This window comes from Pseudonaja textilis, chromosome 6 (assembly GCF_049901715.1).
Source record: "Pseudonaja textilis isolate UNSWEBS1 chromosome 6, rPseTex1.2, whole genome shotgun sequence".
Lineage (NCBI taxonomy): Eukaryota > Metazoa > Chordata > Lepidosauria > Squamata > Elapidae > Pseudonaja > Pseudonaja textilis.
In genome coordinates this window covers 39,380,391-39,395,770 of record NC_141995.1, presented here as the reverse complement: position 1 = coordinate 39,395,770, position 15,380 = coordinate 39,380,391, and the positions used below count along the sequence as shown (strand labels likewise).

The 15,380-nt window shown below is 36.2% G+C and overlaps 1 protein-coding gene across 11 annotated transcripts in view; it reads left to right on the top strand.

Annotated features, from left to right (window-relative positions):
- The window catches only part of TENM3 (teneurin transmembrane protein 3), a 660,890-nt gene that overhangs the window by 338,225 nt on the left and 307,285 nt on the right, over positions 1-15,380 (top strand). For all 11 annotated transcript variants that reach the window (XM_087936357.1, XM_087936356.1, XM_087936366.1 and 8 more), the window contains one exon: positions 14,235-14,513. In XM_087936357.1, the coding sequence (XP_087792483.1) occupies positions 14,235-14,513 (279 nt within the window). The remainder of the gene's footprint in view (positions 1-14,234; positions 14,514-15,380) is intronic.

Sequence of the window (15,380 nt, the reverse complement as noted above, 5' to 3'; positions counted from 1 at the left end):
CACTGTTGTTTCTAAGTTATGATACACGTATACAATTACCTGATCTCCAAAAACCACCTGGAAAGGAATTTGATAGCTGACAAGTTAATTGAAAAAGTGTTTTGATTTCTATATCAAATAGATTAATATGTTGCATGATATCATACAATATTGTATGATACCATATATATGTGTGGGGGGGTATTTATATCAAGTAGATAAATTACATAATTTATAATTTATGAGATTCAGTGTTCTTATAGATCAGGGGTCAGGGAACTTTTTTACCTCTTACCCCCCAAAAAATTTATAAACGCAGACGTTACCCCTCCCGGCCTCTCCCCCTCCCCGGCCACCTCAGGCTGCTGACACATAATTTGGAGGTCGAGGCGGGAGGAGGTGCCCTCCCCCGCGGCTGGGAAGAAGGCGGGATAGCTCGCTCCAGGGAATGAAATGTCACCAGGCTTCCCGAGGGCTTCTGGGAATTTTCTCGGGGCCAAGGCGGCAGTTGCAGGTGCCTCTTCGCTTCCTGTGTGCCTGGCAGTGATGAGAGGCTTCGGGGAGGGAGCCGGGCTGGCTGGCTAGTTGGCAGGCAGGCAGGGCCTGGGGGCGAGGAAGCGGGAAGGGAGGATGATATTTGGGAGCCACGGTGACACAAACTGCGCGCAAAGCGTGCGGTCATCGCAGCGCCGGGGAAAGCGTCCCTTTTCCCAAAATGCTCTGCCCTATGCCAGAAGCTCGCCTTCCCCTAAAAAACGGGCGGCGCGGCTCTTGCAGAATCTAGCCTGGAGTCATTTCCGACCCAGGAAACAAGGGTGGGGTGGAGGGGATAAATTTGCCTCAAGGGTGTTTTAATAACTGCTGCTATGCCGATAGTTCCGCCATTGGCCAGCGCAACCTCCTCATTACCCCCAGATTTTCACTTTTACCCCATTTGGGGTAATTTACCCCTGTTCCCTGACCACTGTTATAGATCATAAGCAGGGTTTGCAGACAAACTTTTCATGATCCCTTTATCATGATAGAACTTCTTTGTCTAACTGGATTTCCAAAATTTGAATGTCACATCTTATGACAGACTATTCAGTTAAAGGTAAAGAGATTTTATCCTAGAGATTTTATCTCATGACCAACTTTTAGGGCAGTCCTCATCTCTATTTCTTAAGCGTTGTCAGGAGACATTTCTGCAGATATGTGGCCAGCATAACAGCACACCACAGCACAGAACACATGGCAAAACACAGACCACTGTTATCTTCCTGCATGTTTAAATGTGCTCTCTATTCATCTACTTGCATTTGCATGCTTTTGAACTGCTAGGTTGGTAGGAGCTGGGACAAGTGATGGTAGCTCACTCCATCTTGTGGCACTCAGGTCTCAAACTGTCAAACTATAGATCTTTAACAATCTAAGACTCAGCCTCTTAACTACCGAGCTACCTCATTCAAGATCTGTCACAAATCAGGATGGTTAAGCAGGGGTGGGATTCTACCAGTTTGGACCAGTTCTATAGAATTGGTTGTTACGATTCTGTGCAGTTTGGAAAACCGGCAAATCACACCACTGGCTGGCCGCTCCCCTCCCCACTGACCCCACCCAGGAGGCTTCCCCGAGGCCCAGTCGGGGTGGTATTCAGGGGGTTGGGGGAGGGAGAAGTGGCCTGAGAGCAGAGCTGAACCTTCCTTAGGATTGAAGTTTCTATTTTTCAGTGCAGACTCAGGCAGCAGATCGCAGAAAGGTAGATCTGGGAGTGAAGCTGTGATTCTGCAAGCAGCTCAATCTGCCTGCCTGCTTTCCCTGATTTTGGGTAAAAGTTGCTCTTTTTTAAAAAATAAAAAATTCAATCTTTACATATATATTTACATTATTTACATACAAGCCACTCCCAGCCAGTCACATGACCACCAAGCCACACCCACAAATTAGGCCATGCCCACAGAACCAGTTGTTAAGAAATTTGAATCCCAACCCTGTGGTTAAGCAATGTAAAATCTCAGGGAGTTACTATGGTAGAAGGGTTGTTTTTGTAATCTGCAAATGCCAATTGTTTATTTGACTTCCTTGATGGATGGATTGATTGACTGATTATGTATCATCAAGTTAGTGCTAACTGGATGGATCTTCTCCAAGATGATTTATCCCTAACCTGGCTTCAGATATTTTAATGGCATACCCATCACTAGTGCCATTCACATTTCTCCTGGTCACTTTAAAGAATATGATAATTTGAACTGTCCTTATACTCTTGTTAGTCTTATTTACGTGCCCTTTCTCCTTATATCAAAATTTGATATAATTGGCAGAACAATAACAAATCACACACTAAATAAAGACCCGTGAACAATTTAACTTAGTGTGTGTTCATTGGAAAATTCTTCCAACTTTACCAGAATCCTATACAAAGTTCCACTACTATTTCATAATCATACTGTCATGGTCATAACTACTTGCCATGGAAATAACAAGATAGATGGGAATGATTATAAATTGTAAATTTATAGTTGAATTCTGTTGCATCCCTTCTGGCCTCTGTTTCCCTTCTGATTTCTTTTGAGTTTATTTATTATAATATACTGTCATACTCATCATTCTTAGAAAATAAAGTTGTGGGTAGATGTCTATAGTCTGGCATTTGTTCTATTTTCTCCTGAATTGTGCATCATCACTCAGGAAAAAAAAAGTGAGTTGGAGATAGTACTGAGTATCATATATGGTGTGTATGCAGAATGAAATATTTTGTTTATCTGATATGTAGGTGTTAATTTATTTTGTGAGTCCTTTACAGATAAGGTTTGTAACTTGGCTAGGAACCCAGAAACCATGAATTCTAGTCCCACCTTAAGTGCAAAACCAGCTGGGTGACCTGGGGCCAGTTTCTGTTGGCCCTGCAATGGCAAACCACTTCCAAAAAAAAAAAAACCTTTGCAAAAGAAAATTGTAGGGACTAGTTCAAGACAGACACTGGAAATCAATGCTTTGAAGACACACAAACATGTATTAATTTCTTATGTGAGTTCTTTGTTAGTTAAGTTTGCATTATGTACAGTATGTGTTTGGTTTATGTAATTTCTTTCCTCCACACTTCATTGTCCTAACTTCAGTAGTTTGCTTTCTGCAAAATGCATACTTCATAATTGTTCATATTCTTCATGGAATTTTTTTTTTTTTGAATGGGAGATGATGTAGGCATAGCAAGAATTGCCCAAAAGGCACAAATACTCTTAAAACATGAAGTGTGTCATTGAACTAGGAAGGTTGGGAAAGACGAAAATGGTTCTCTGAGCAAGTTCTAGTTCTATTGATATTTTTGATGATTGAATTGCAGATCATGTATAATAAACTATTAGTCCTGTTAACACTTCTCCATAGGGTTTTCTCAAAGGTATTAAATTTTGATGATGTAAGATTGAAGCATTGTATGTTTATGCAATATTAAAACAAAGCCTGCCCAGTGTTAACTTGCAGAGTATTCCTATGCTTGATTTCGAACCTTGACACCCAAATTATTGGAATACATCAGTTAATAAGAGGAAAATATTAACTATCATTCTTCAGTTGTAGTTGTCTCATTTTTTCTCCAAGAAAAGTTGACATACTTTGGGGGCATTTACTGTGGTACAGGGGTATCAAACTTGTGTCATCACGACGGCGTCATATCACAATTCCCCCCCCCCTTTGCTAAACTGTGCATCGGTGTGGCCAGCACGTGACACATCTGGCCCACAGGCTGCAAGTTCGACAGCCCTGATGTAGTGAATACATTTCTTTATTAGATTTGAAATGCTACTCTGTGAAAATATTCAATTATTTGTATTTAAAAGTGACATATTGATGCACTAGGTAGAATGTACTTTGTTATGTCAAATTATCTTCACAAAAGATGTTCTACGCTATGTGCACAATTATTAGGCAAGTTGTATTTTGGAGGATTAATTTTATTATTGAACAATTACAGTGCTCTCGGTCAATCCAAAATGTTAATATGCTTCAAACCTGAATATTTAATAAAGTAAAAGTGAGATTTTGGTTTTCTTAGGAGAATATATATGCATAATAATTGGGCAACCATTAATGTGCATGATTATTACGCAACAAAATGAAAAATGAAAATTTGCCCATCTCACTCATTTATTTGCACCTGTTAAAGTGAGAATAACAACAAACAACTCAAAATGTACAAAGAAGCATTTCTGACATTTCAAAAAATAATAATATTCAGCCACCTTTCTTTTCAATAACAGTCATAAGCCTTCCATTCATTGAGTCTGTAAGTTTCTTGATTTGTTGATGATCAACTTTTTGTGCAGCTTTCCAGGCACTGCTGTTCTGAAAGATGTACTGTTTTTCTTCACTGTAAATCTCCCATTTAAGAAGGGCCCATAAGTTCTCAATAGGGTTTAGATCAGGTGAGGAAGGGGGCCTTGTCGTTATTCTTAACTCTAATCCTAACTCTGGTTTCTCATCAGATTATATAAATCTTTTATCTTTAAGGCCTTTATTGGCTAGGTACTCAGTGGAGTATTTCAATGCATTGGTTGGAGCACCATCTTGCATAAACAACATGGTCTTCTTGAAAGAGGCAGACTTTTTCTTGTACCACTGATTGAAGAAAGTGTCTTCTAAAAACTGACGGTAGGCTTGGGAGTTGATTTTGAGTCCATCTTCAACCCGAAAAGGTTCAACTAGCTCATTCTTAATAATACCAACCCATACCAATACCCCATCTCCACCTTTTTTGAGAGACACAGATTCGAAGTGGAGGGCCCATCCATCTGGTCCATGAAGAGTCACTCTTATCTCATCAATTCATAAAACCTTAGAAAAATCTGTCTTCAGATATTTCTTAGCCCAGTCTTTCCATTTCAACTTATGGGTCTTGTTTTTGCGAAACTGTTGACTATTTACAACAAAATGTTTATTGTGATCACACCCCAATATTTCAAGAGTGCAGCATCCTTCTGGAAGATTTTTACAATTTTTGACTTTTCAATCAGTTAAATCTCTTTTTGGCCCATTTTGCCTGAAGAAAAGAAGCTGCCTAATAATTATGCACACCTTGATGTAGGCAATGTGTTGATATCCTTAGGCCACATCCTCCCTCATTAAACAAATACACATCACATGATATGCTTATAACCACTAAGCATTCAAGTTATACAGCTTAGAGGTGGAAAATATGCATAAAATGATGATATAGTCAAAATACTCACTTGCCTAATAATTGTGCACACAGTGTATTTCTTTAACACTCAGAAAGTATACGTACTGTAGATTTTTGAAATGCCAGTTTTTGATACATTTTCAATTACAACATATGGTCTGTCAGGTTTACTGATTGACAAGATTTATTTAATAGTGATTAAAAGTGTTTGAACTGGCTTATGGGCAGAGCTAATTAATTTACACTTAGCTTGTTCACAATATTTCATTAAGAACTAAAAAGAATTTGTTCCTAATAGTTTAGTGTTTAGGATCTTGTATAGATTTGAATAAAAATAATATTCTAATATTTAAATATTTTATTTATATAGGCTCTTCAAAAAACATTACTACATGTGTGTTAATTTTTAGAATTAAGGACTGATAAATCCATTGGTGTAAATTGTTTAAGCTCATATTTATGTCATTTTTGTTTTTAAACATGCTGAGGAAACATTTCTTGAACCCCCTTTTTAATAAATATCCCTTTTCCCCCTCCAAAACATGGTTTTAAAATTGATGTTTATCTAGAAAAAAGAGCTTGGTTGAATGATTTAAATGGCTTTTGAAATCTAAATTACTTTTGTCCGTCTGAGACTCTGAACAAGGAAGATCAGTGTGTGGCTTCATTAAAGTTTGGTTTTAGATAAATTTGGATAGAAATGATTTGGAAATTGGGATAAAGTGATAGGTCTAAATGTTAAAATGAATGTTGGATAGAATAGCTGTTTGGAGATATGTATCCTGTTTTTAAGCTTCATTGGATGGAAAAAGAAACTAAATCAAATTAGGAAATAAACAAAGAGAAATATGTATTTTTATGTGAAGTTTAATGAATTATCTCCTGCCTAGTTATAAATGTGGGATTACCCAGACATAGTAAGCGAATGAAAGACAAAGTGAGTCTGTAGCTAAATTATAGTACTTAAAATAAAGAAATCTATTTGTAAGTAGTATTTATCAAATTTAGCCCACATAAAAGATACCAAATCCTTTAAATGGTTAGATATATGCCGGGGGTTATATATATATATATATATATATATATATATATATATATATATATATATTCATATTTATTACATCCAAAAGAACAAATCAAGAACAATTAAGTCTTAGCTTAATTGACCAAGTAGAGAAGAGACTCATGGTTGAATTAGCATATCACCAATCATCAGTTGATGATTTTTGGGAAGGTAGTTTTTCCCTGCTAAGTAATTGAGATTTGAATTCACATGTTAATTCTAATTTAGGAGTCAATCAACAAGTGATGCTGTTTAAATAATAAGTGTCTTAAGTTCAGTAGCAGTTATACTATTATATTCCAATTACAAAAGTGAAATCAAAATTAAAAGAAAACAAGGTCCAAACATAAGCTTAAGACTGTAAGTATCAGCATTATTAATAAATTTCTGACTAGAAACAACTGCAAACCAGGGAAATTTTTCTCTCCCCAAGATTATCTTTAGTAGATGATAAAAGAAAAATGATTTTATTATGGTCTGAGAAATAAATTTCATTCTACAAGATAAGTGACAGAATTTTTGCCAAGGCTTTAAAGAAATTAGGTCAGTGAAGCAGATAGTTCCTTAAGCACATTTGATTCATGTGGACAAAGGTATATATTAAAAGAATATTATAAGAAATATGCCAAAGGCATATGCTTTATTCTCAATTGAATTAAACCTTATTAGAACCTTCTATTTTTAAGTATATTTTTATAACAAATTTCATTTTTAACTATAGGAAATAATGGTGAAATTTTATTATATACTGAGCTACAAACATCTAATTTGGCTGTAAAATTATAACCATGCTTCCTTATGACTTCCTGGGCATTAAAAGGAGAAAGCTGAACCAATAGTAATTTTGGACAAATGTGACCCAAGTATGCAATCATAGATTAGCTTGCAGTTATTCCAGTCAGCTTTTTTGTGTGGGGTTGATGGAGTGCCACAATTTTAACAATAGTTTTAAACTATTGTAGATCAAACTAAGTGTAGATCAGGCTAACTTATGTCAAGACCAGTGACACACAGTCTTTAGAGTGTGTGTCACTGGTCTTGACATAAGTTAGCCTGATCTACATTCAGAGAAAAGAGGTTGAATTACACCATTTCAGGATTATGTTCTGATATATTTTGAGGGTTGGAACTCCTGGAGAAGTATCCGTCACGATTAATGGAAAACCCATGTCTTGAGGGTTTTCTGGAAAGCAAGTATGATCTCACCTCAGGATGAATGATATTCCATAGGACAGGGGCCACAGTAGAAGCAGCATGCCACCAGAGATCCTGCCACAGATAAATTTTTAGCCGGCTGGGCTCTTGGCATACCCCTCCTGCTCCTCCTGATGGGTTAGATAGATGTAACAGGAAAGAGAAGGCCCTTTAACTATGCTATGTAGAGCTTTAAATTTCTTGTTTTTATGTTTTACATTGTGATTTGCTAGGAATCACAGAATTGAGACTGGTGGCTATATACAGTGCATTCAGAAAGTATTCAGACCCCCTTCATTTTTGTTAATTTTGTTATGCTTCAGCCTGGTTCGACAGTTGTTGAAATTCATTTTTTTCTCATTAATCTGCACTAAGTATTCCATAATGACAAAACGAAAACAGAATTTTAGAAATGTCTTTAAAGGTCAAAACCAACACCTTGTGTTGCATCCAGAAGCAAACTGGCAAGCAATGAAGGTTGTGGAACAGAGATGGAATGTGTGCTGTCCTTGAGGCACACATAATTGTTCATGCAGCTGCATTCTGCACCAACTAAAGCTTTTGAATAATTTCAAGTGCAGTCTCATATAGAGCACATTAGAATGATTTTTTCTAGAGCTGATCAGACTATGACTAACTATGAATAGAGCCTCGTAGTACAGGAAAGCACACAACAAAGGCACTCCTAACCACAAGTGCCACTCGGTTCTTCAGCAGGAACTGTGAATCTAGAAGGACTTCTGATTGTGAACTGGGTCTGTCTGGGGCAGTCACATTCCATGCAGGATCAAATATGGTAAAATGCCATAGCCAGGTGGCCTCAAACCCCAGAACCATTGCCTATGTTCAGTTGAAACCTGTTGTTCTCCACCCAGACTTCTATAGCTTCAGGTTTAGGGACAGGACATCAACAGCATCGCTTACTTTGCCTAGGATGAAGATATATAATTGAATATCAATGTACTGGTGATGTCTTATCCTATGGTGATAGATTATCTCATGCAATGGGTTCATGTAGATGTTAATTGGGAGTTTGGAGAATACCGAAGCCTGTGGAACTCCACAAAATAGAAGCTGGGGATAGGTCAACAAAATACCAAATAATCCAACTTTCAGCTTTCATCTGAGAGGATACTCAGTTCATACTGATGGATGGGGGAGGAGAGCACACAGGTCAAAAGTTTATTACCAAGCCCAAAAACTAGTGACATCTGGATATCAGATTTAATTGACATTAAAATGGTCGGCACATTATCTCTTCACGATTCCGATCATCTAGACAAAAATGACCTCAAAGAAGACAAGTCATATGATAGGTCTAAGGTACCAGCCTTCTTTTGCTGCTACTCTCTTTCAGATATCCTAATCACCACTCTTTCGACATCACATTGTGTCTGGGGAATTCTTCAAGTCCCAGGCTAAATTTCGGTACCACAAGGTAGACCAAAGCACAATAGTGATAATTGGTAAAGGCCAGGAAATCCTGTGCCTGTTGCTGTCTCCTGTTTTGTCCATAGCGCCTCTGCACCCACAAATGGCCACTGTAAGCACAAATGCTGACACAAATTCACTCAAGCAATCCTGAAATACAGAGCACACCTCTCACTGTCTTTATATTTGAGCCTCCAATAATAGACATTACTGTGATGTTTGCCCAACCAAATACCATCTACACTGGCCCATCAAGCCTCCTCATCTACCAGGATGGCTCCAGAAAGTCTCCACTTTAGTGAGATGCATCTCTGCTCCCTATAGCATGCAGTTAGGATGTGTGGTCCAGTTGATCTAGCCTGGAAACCAATCCATATATATCAATTGAAAAATGGGTCAAAAGGGGGCAAGTGAATGCAGAAACTTACCCACTAGTTGCATAGTCTAATCTCTCATTATCTTTATTATTTTTTGCTACACCCAAAATACTTTAAAAATATACCTATCCCTCTAACACAAAGAGACATATATCCTTCACTCTTGTTACCATCTTTTTGCAAATCAGTACCCTTTGCAAAACAACCATGAATGAATATAACTTTATTACGGTCTTAGACCAGGAATAGACATCACTATTTACCATTTGACAATTGTTTATGTAGATCAAGTCTATTTTCTACCTCCTGGGATTTGTCTGACCAAGAAAAAGAGCAGCTATAATTACATGCTGTGTATTAAAATTACTGTGTACTTTAGCTATATACTCTCCATCTGAAATGGTATACTGCTTCTAATCAGTTTGGAAACACCTGAATCTTGATAGTTATCTTTGGCAACACCTGGATCTTGATAGTTATCTTTCTTCATTATAGTATTTTAGCAGTTCCCCAGCTTCTTAATCCAATGTACATATTTTGCATGTACAGATTAATTTTGAAGATTAGTAGTCTTCACCTTTTGGTGCCAATTATCTCATTTTGAATTATAAAAGAAATACATTATAGGCATGTGGCTGTGACGAATGACAAAACCCATTTAACAAAATATACATGCCAGAATTAACGATTAGGTACAAGATGGGCTACCTAACTTGGTATTGGAGCTTAATAATAGTTGTAAAAATGGTTCTGAAATAATAGTATATTGCAAACTGAAAACGAGTCAGCATTTTTATATGGTTGCAAAGAAGTAAAATGCCTTTTTACATTGAATCCCAGCAGTATAATTTCCACTTTATAATACATTATTCTGTATTGATCTGATCTCATCTTGAGTACTGCATCCAGTTCTGTATATGATACTTAGGAAGGATTCAGACACATTGGAATGCATTCAGATGAGAGCAATAAAGGAAGATTAGGGAATTAGAAATTAAGTCTCTATTGTTTTTATTAAGACAGATTGAAGGAGTGGGGAATAAGAACACTCTTCAAATACCTGAAAGCATATCACACAGAAAGTGGTCAAGACGTACTCTCTAGAATGCCTGACACAAAATAATGGATGTAGGTTATTTTATAAGTAGGCAGTGAATGTTAGAAAAAAGAGTAATAGTTGTTTGACAATAGAACAAATTATGCCCTAAACCTGCCTCCCTCTAACTGATGAAATCAAGGAAGTGATCTTACAGAAGAGCTCAGATATAAATACAGGTAGGATGATGTCAAGCTCCAAGAAAATCAAGATACCCAAGTTAATATAAAGATTTATTGCAAGTTTAAGGTCTCTACAAGAATGTGAATTACTAATGATCAGGGGAAATTAGCGGAAGATAAGAGTAGAAGGAATTCAAGGTAGGCTGGACTTAGATGTCTTGTGGGCATAAAGGGACTCATAACAGATAACAGATAATCAGAGTTGGAAGGGACCTTATAGGTCATCTAGTCCAACCCCCCCCGCCCAAGTGGGAGACCCTACACCATTTCTGACAAATGGCAGTCCAATCTCCAATTCATCATGATTGATGATGCATTTGATCTCTCCCTCTGCCTGGTCATTTCCTACAGATGGATTCCTGTTGAGATCTGTAAAGCACTAGACCCAAATTCCTTGCAAGCATTCCAAGACATCTTGGAAGCACTTTGGAAGAGATACCTGATGATGTCCGTGATTTGCTCATTGTGGATTTCTTTAAAAAGGGAAATAAATCAGATAGCACTCTTCTCTTACACATCGCATGCAAAGTCTTTACTTGCATTGTCAAACAAACTAGTCATTGTATCAGAAAGAAACCTCCCAGAAGTACTAGTTGACTTTTGGCCAAAACAATGTACAGAAGATGTGACATTTGTTGTAAGGCAAGTCCAGATGAGTACATTGAGCAGAATTAGTCTCTTTACTCTGTCTTCATTGACCCAATGTAACCATGGAGGCTTTCTGGATTATTCTGAGATGTTATGGAAGTCTGAGGAAATTCCTGTAGTTGATTCAACCACTACATAATGGAGTGGCAGGACAGGTTTTTTACAGTGGTGTATATCAACTGCATTTGCCATTTCCAATGGAAGTAAGACAGGGTTTTCTGCTAGTCACAGTCCTATTCAATCTGTTTTTCATCTGCATGTTGTTACATCTTGTCAGGGCTGAAAGAGGAAGTCTGTGTCAGATATCAAATGGAGAGCTCTTTTTAACATGCACTGCTTAAATGTGCAGATAAAGTGCCTCCACACAGTCATTCAAAAACCGTTTGCTTATGATTGTGGTCCTAACTCACAAAGACAGCAGTTGGCTAACAAATTCTAAGAAGCTGCTATACTGTTTGTGCTAATTATCACCTGAACAAAACTGAAGTACTTCACCAGCTCATACCAAATCCATAGAAACAAATATAACTGTTAACAACATCCAGCTTACAAAAAACAGCTTCAAAAACATGAGAAGCATCATCTGGAGTGATGGGTCTTTGCAGAGTTGACCAGCATTGGTCCCTAATCATCTGAGCCCTGATGGGGACACATCGTCAGAATGGATGACTGCTGCATATTTTGCCAGTTGCTGTGTAATGTACTGGAATCTAGGTAAAGAACACAACTGCTCAAGGGCTACAAAGTCACTAAGAAAAAAAGCTTACATCACTGTAATATCCAGCCAAAGAAGCAGCAGCTGCCGACAGAAACTGGCGGTGAACTCTGTTATGAAGCCTGCACCAGCTTTGAAGATATGCTTAACCAACACTGTTAGAAAATTGTGAGCATTGCCAGGAACTGTAAAGCCATCTCTGTGTCCACAGATAACTACATACCACAGTGCCATTTTCAGATCCAAAGAGACCCTTAAAACCAATACAAAAATGCAAAAGGAATTTAAGCCAATTAATGAATGTGTATGAAAAATATTGGGATTTTTCAGAGCAATTAAGAGTTTTAAAACTGTGATAATAATGATTATATGGCTTATATGCAACTGCAATGAAGCCATGCATAAATGGGACAGATGCTTTATGTATATTTTTCCAAGCTGTGTATCATATCATGTTGTTTTCTTTTTTATGTCCTAGTTATTAAACTACATTTTTATGCTTGTACTTTAAGCACACATCTTGTGAATAGATAAAGCATTTACTCTTTTTTGTTCATTTATTTTATACATTAGTACAGCACATTTTATTTATTTTGCTTTTTATTCCAGTACAGAAAACTGTTGTAAAAACTCAATCCCAAAATACATTAGTAATAGAACAAATATATTTTAACATTATATGTTAAATGTGTATCTTTACAAGTGACATTCTTTAATAAACAAATTAACAAATATAGTTGATCTTTGGCAATTTCATTTTCTAAAGGTAGGTTGCTAGATCTAACTGACATGGGAATATACCATTATGCTAAAAAAAATAAATTAAGCATTTTTAGCACATAGCATATTTGAAGAAACAGACTTCCAGTCTGAATGTATATGCTATTTCTTGAAAGTCAAAAATTAAATTGTAAAGCCATGATTGACAGCTTACATAAATAAATATTTGTGAATTCGCAAGAAAAATTACAAACGTATACACTTTTAATTTGTATGCTAGTTTTATAATTTACACTAGGCCATAAAATATTTTGTCTTAGCATATAAGGTGATTGTTATTTGTAAAGAGCGTTTTATAGCTTGGTGAAATATGTCAGCCTACTTCTTAATGTACACTTTCAAGTTATGATAGCATTATCCCCTAGACATATAATAAAATATCTGTTTTGAATTTAAGTTATGCTAATCTTATATGTCAGGTGTCATTTGATTGCAGTAGAAATTTTCATTGAAAATTTTATTGTTTTTATTGTTCTCAAACAATATTGTCACTTTTGTCAATTTAGACCTAACAAATCTTAACTGTGCAACTGCTAAACATTGGTGATGATATGGAAGTATTCAGTGAATGTGCAGAGAATTTTAGATTTTAATCTTTAAACAGCCAACTGTAAACTATATAGTGTGATTCTTGTTTAAAGATTTGATTGCTTACTGATTCATCCTAATAGCCTTCACACAGTTTACTTTCCATTATGGACTATTTAGTGTAGAGACACTTATCTTTTTTTCCTCCATGCATTTTTATTCTGTTATGTATGTGCAGCATAGTGATAAGTACTCTTTGATTTGTAGATAATTGCAGCAACTGTTTACATTATTTATGAGTGTCTTAGAATCCATTTACAATCCTGACTCAGATAAAACTGATTGCAACAACTGATAAGACCACAACAATAAAGTAATTAACTGGCTCAGTTAAAAGCTGCCTGGCCAGGGTCATTAACCCAGTTTGTATTTCACCAACGATTCAGTTTTCTGTCCTTTTTGAATCAGCTCACTTTCAACAATATTGTTAGGTATACATATTTACATTTGCCACAGAAAGGTATATAAGAGCAACGTTAGATTACTTGTGGTAAATAACTTTTTGAAAAAGCGATTAGTATTATTTTTACTGTTTTATTCTCTATTTTTCTTCTAAAATTATGTGAAGTAACCTTCAAACATAAAAAAAAAACTATGAAATATAGTGGTAGTGAGGTGGTTAAGGGAATTTTTGTTGACCCTGGATTTTCAGTAGCTTATGGTGGACACTGATTATATTCCTTTTTTTATAATCTTCTTAATCTTTTTATAATCAGCTTGAGGGGCAGGACGACTGCATGTTCTCAGTCCTTCTAGATTTGCAGTGATATATATGAATACTTTGTAGGGGTTGAAGAATATAAGCAGTAATGATGTGAAATGAAGAAAATTAAAAGGTTCATCACATAATGACAACATTAAAATTGATATATTAACTATAGCCATGTGGATTTTAGCAACAAAATTTTAAATATTACTGTACTGGAAAAACTTATATAATTACTGTGATCTTAATTTAATTACTCTGTTTCTAAGAAAATAAAAAGATTCTTATGTTATGTTTTTTTTCCCCCTTATTAGGACAGAATTTTACCCTAAGACAGTTAGGAGTTTGTGAACCAGCGACTCGAAGAGGACTGGCATTTTGTGCTGAAATGGGGCTTCCCCACAGAGGTTACTCTATCAGTGCAGGGTCAGATGCTGACACTGAAAATGAAGGAGTGATGTCTCCAGAGCATGCCATGAGACTATGGGGCAGGGGGGTCAAATCAGGCCGCAGTTCCTGTCTCTCAAGTCGTTCCAATTCAGCTCTTACTTTAACTGATACGGAGCATGAAAACAAGTCCGACAGTGAGAATGGTAAGTTTGTCTTTATGTCTAAAGTTAAAAAAATCTATTTTAAAAGTTTATGTATGTATGAAATACATTTTTTTATTTTTTATTATAATTTAAACAAAAATTTAAATAAAATATTGGAAATAGAATTCCTTTTTAAATTTTACTCAATTGTTAAAGTAACAAGATTATTCTGGATTATATAAAACACAGTCTACGGGTGACATTAGAACACTGAAGTGTTATATCTAATTGCTTTTTCATTTATGCGACTTCATAATTTTGTGGTAGCATATATGCTTTGGTTGAAGAAAGCCCTATATAGACAATAGTAGATTTATCGGTCAAATGCCTGACAGCATAAAACAGTTTTATAAGAAATATAAATTGGGAGAGTTTGAACAAAAGAAGTTTCCTGGTGAACCCAATCCTTATTTTTGATGTTTTTGAACTCTGTTCATAAAAATATAGACTTTTATAAAAAATCATCTTTTTTTAGAATTCACAGTAATTTAACAATTACACAATTACAATGGGGGAATCTGTGAGTGCAGGGAGTAAGAAGAAGGACAAAAGGGGGTGAAACAGTTTTTTGAATCTGGAATATCCAGATGATATTCAGAAGTGACTCAGTGAAAGACCTCTGAAGCAGTGGTGGGATTCAATTTTTTTTACTACCGGTTCTATGGGTGTGGCTTGGTGGACGTGGCAGGGAAGGATACTGTAAAATCTCCAGTCAGAGATGGTATTTGCCGGTTCTCTGAACTACTCAAAATTTCCACTACTGGTTCTCTAGAACTGGTCAGAACCTGCTGAATACCACCTTTGCTCCGAAGTATAAGAAAAATGAGGAAGTGCAGCATTTCTAAGATTCTGTTACTACAACCAATT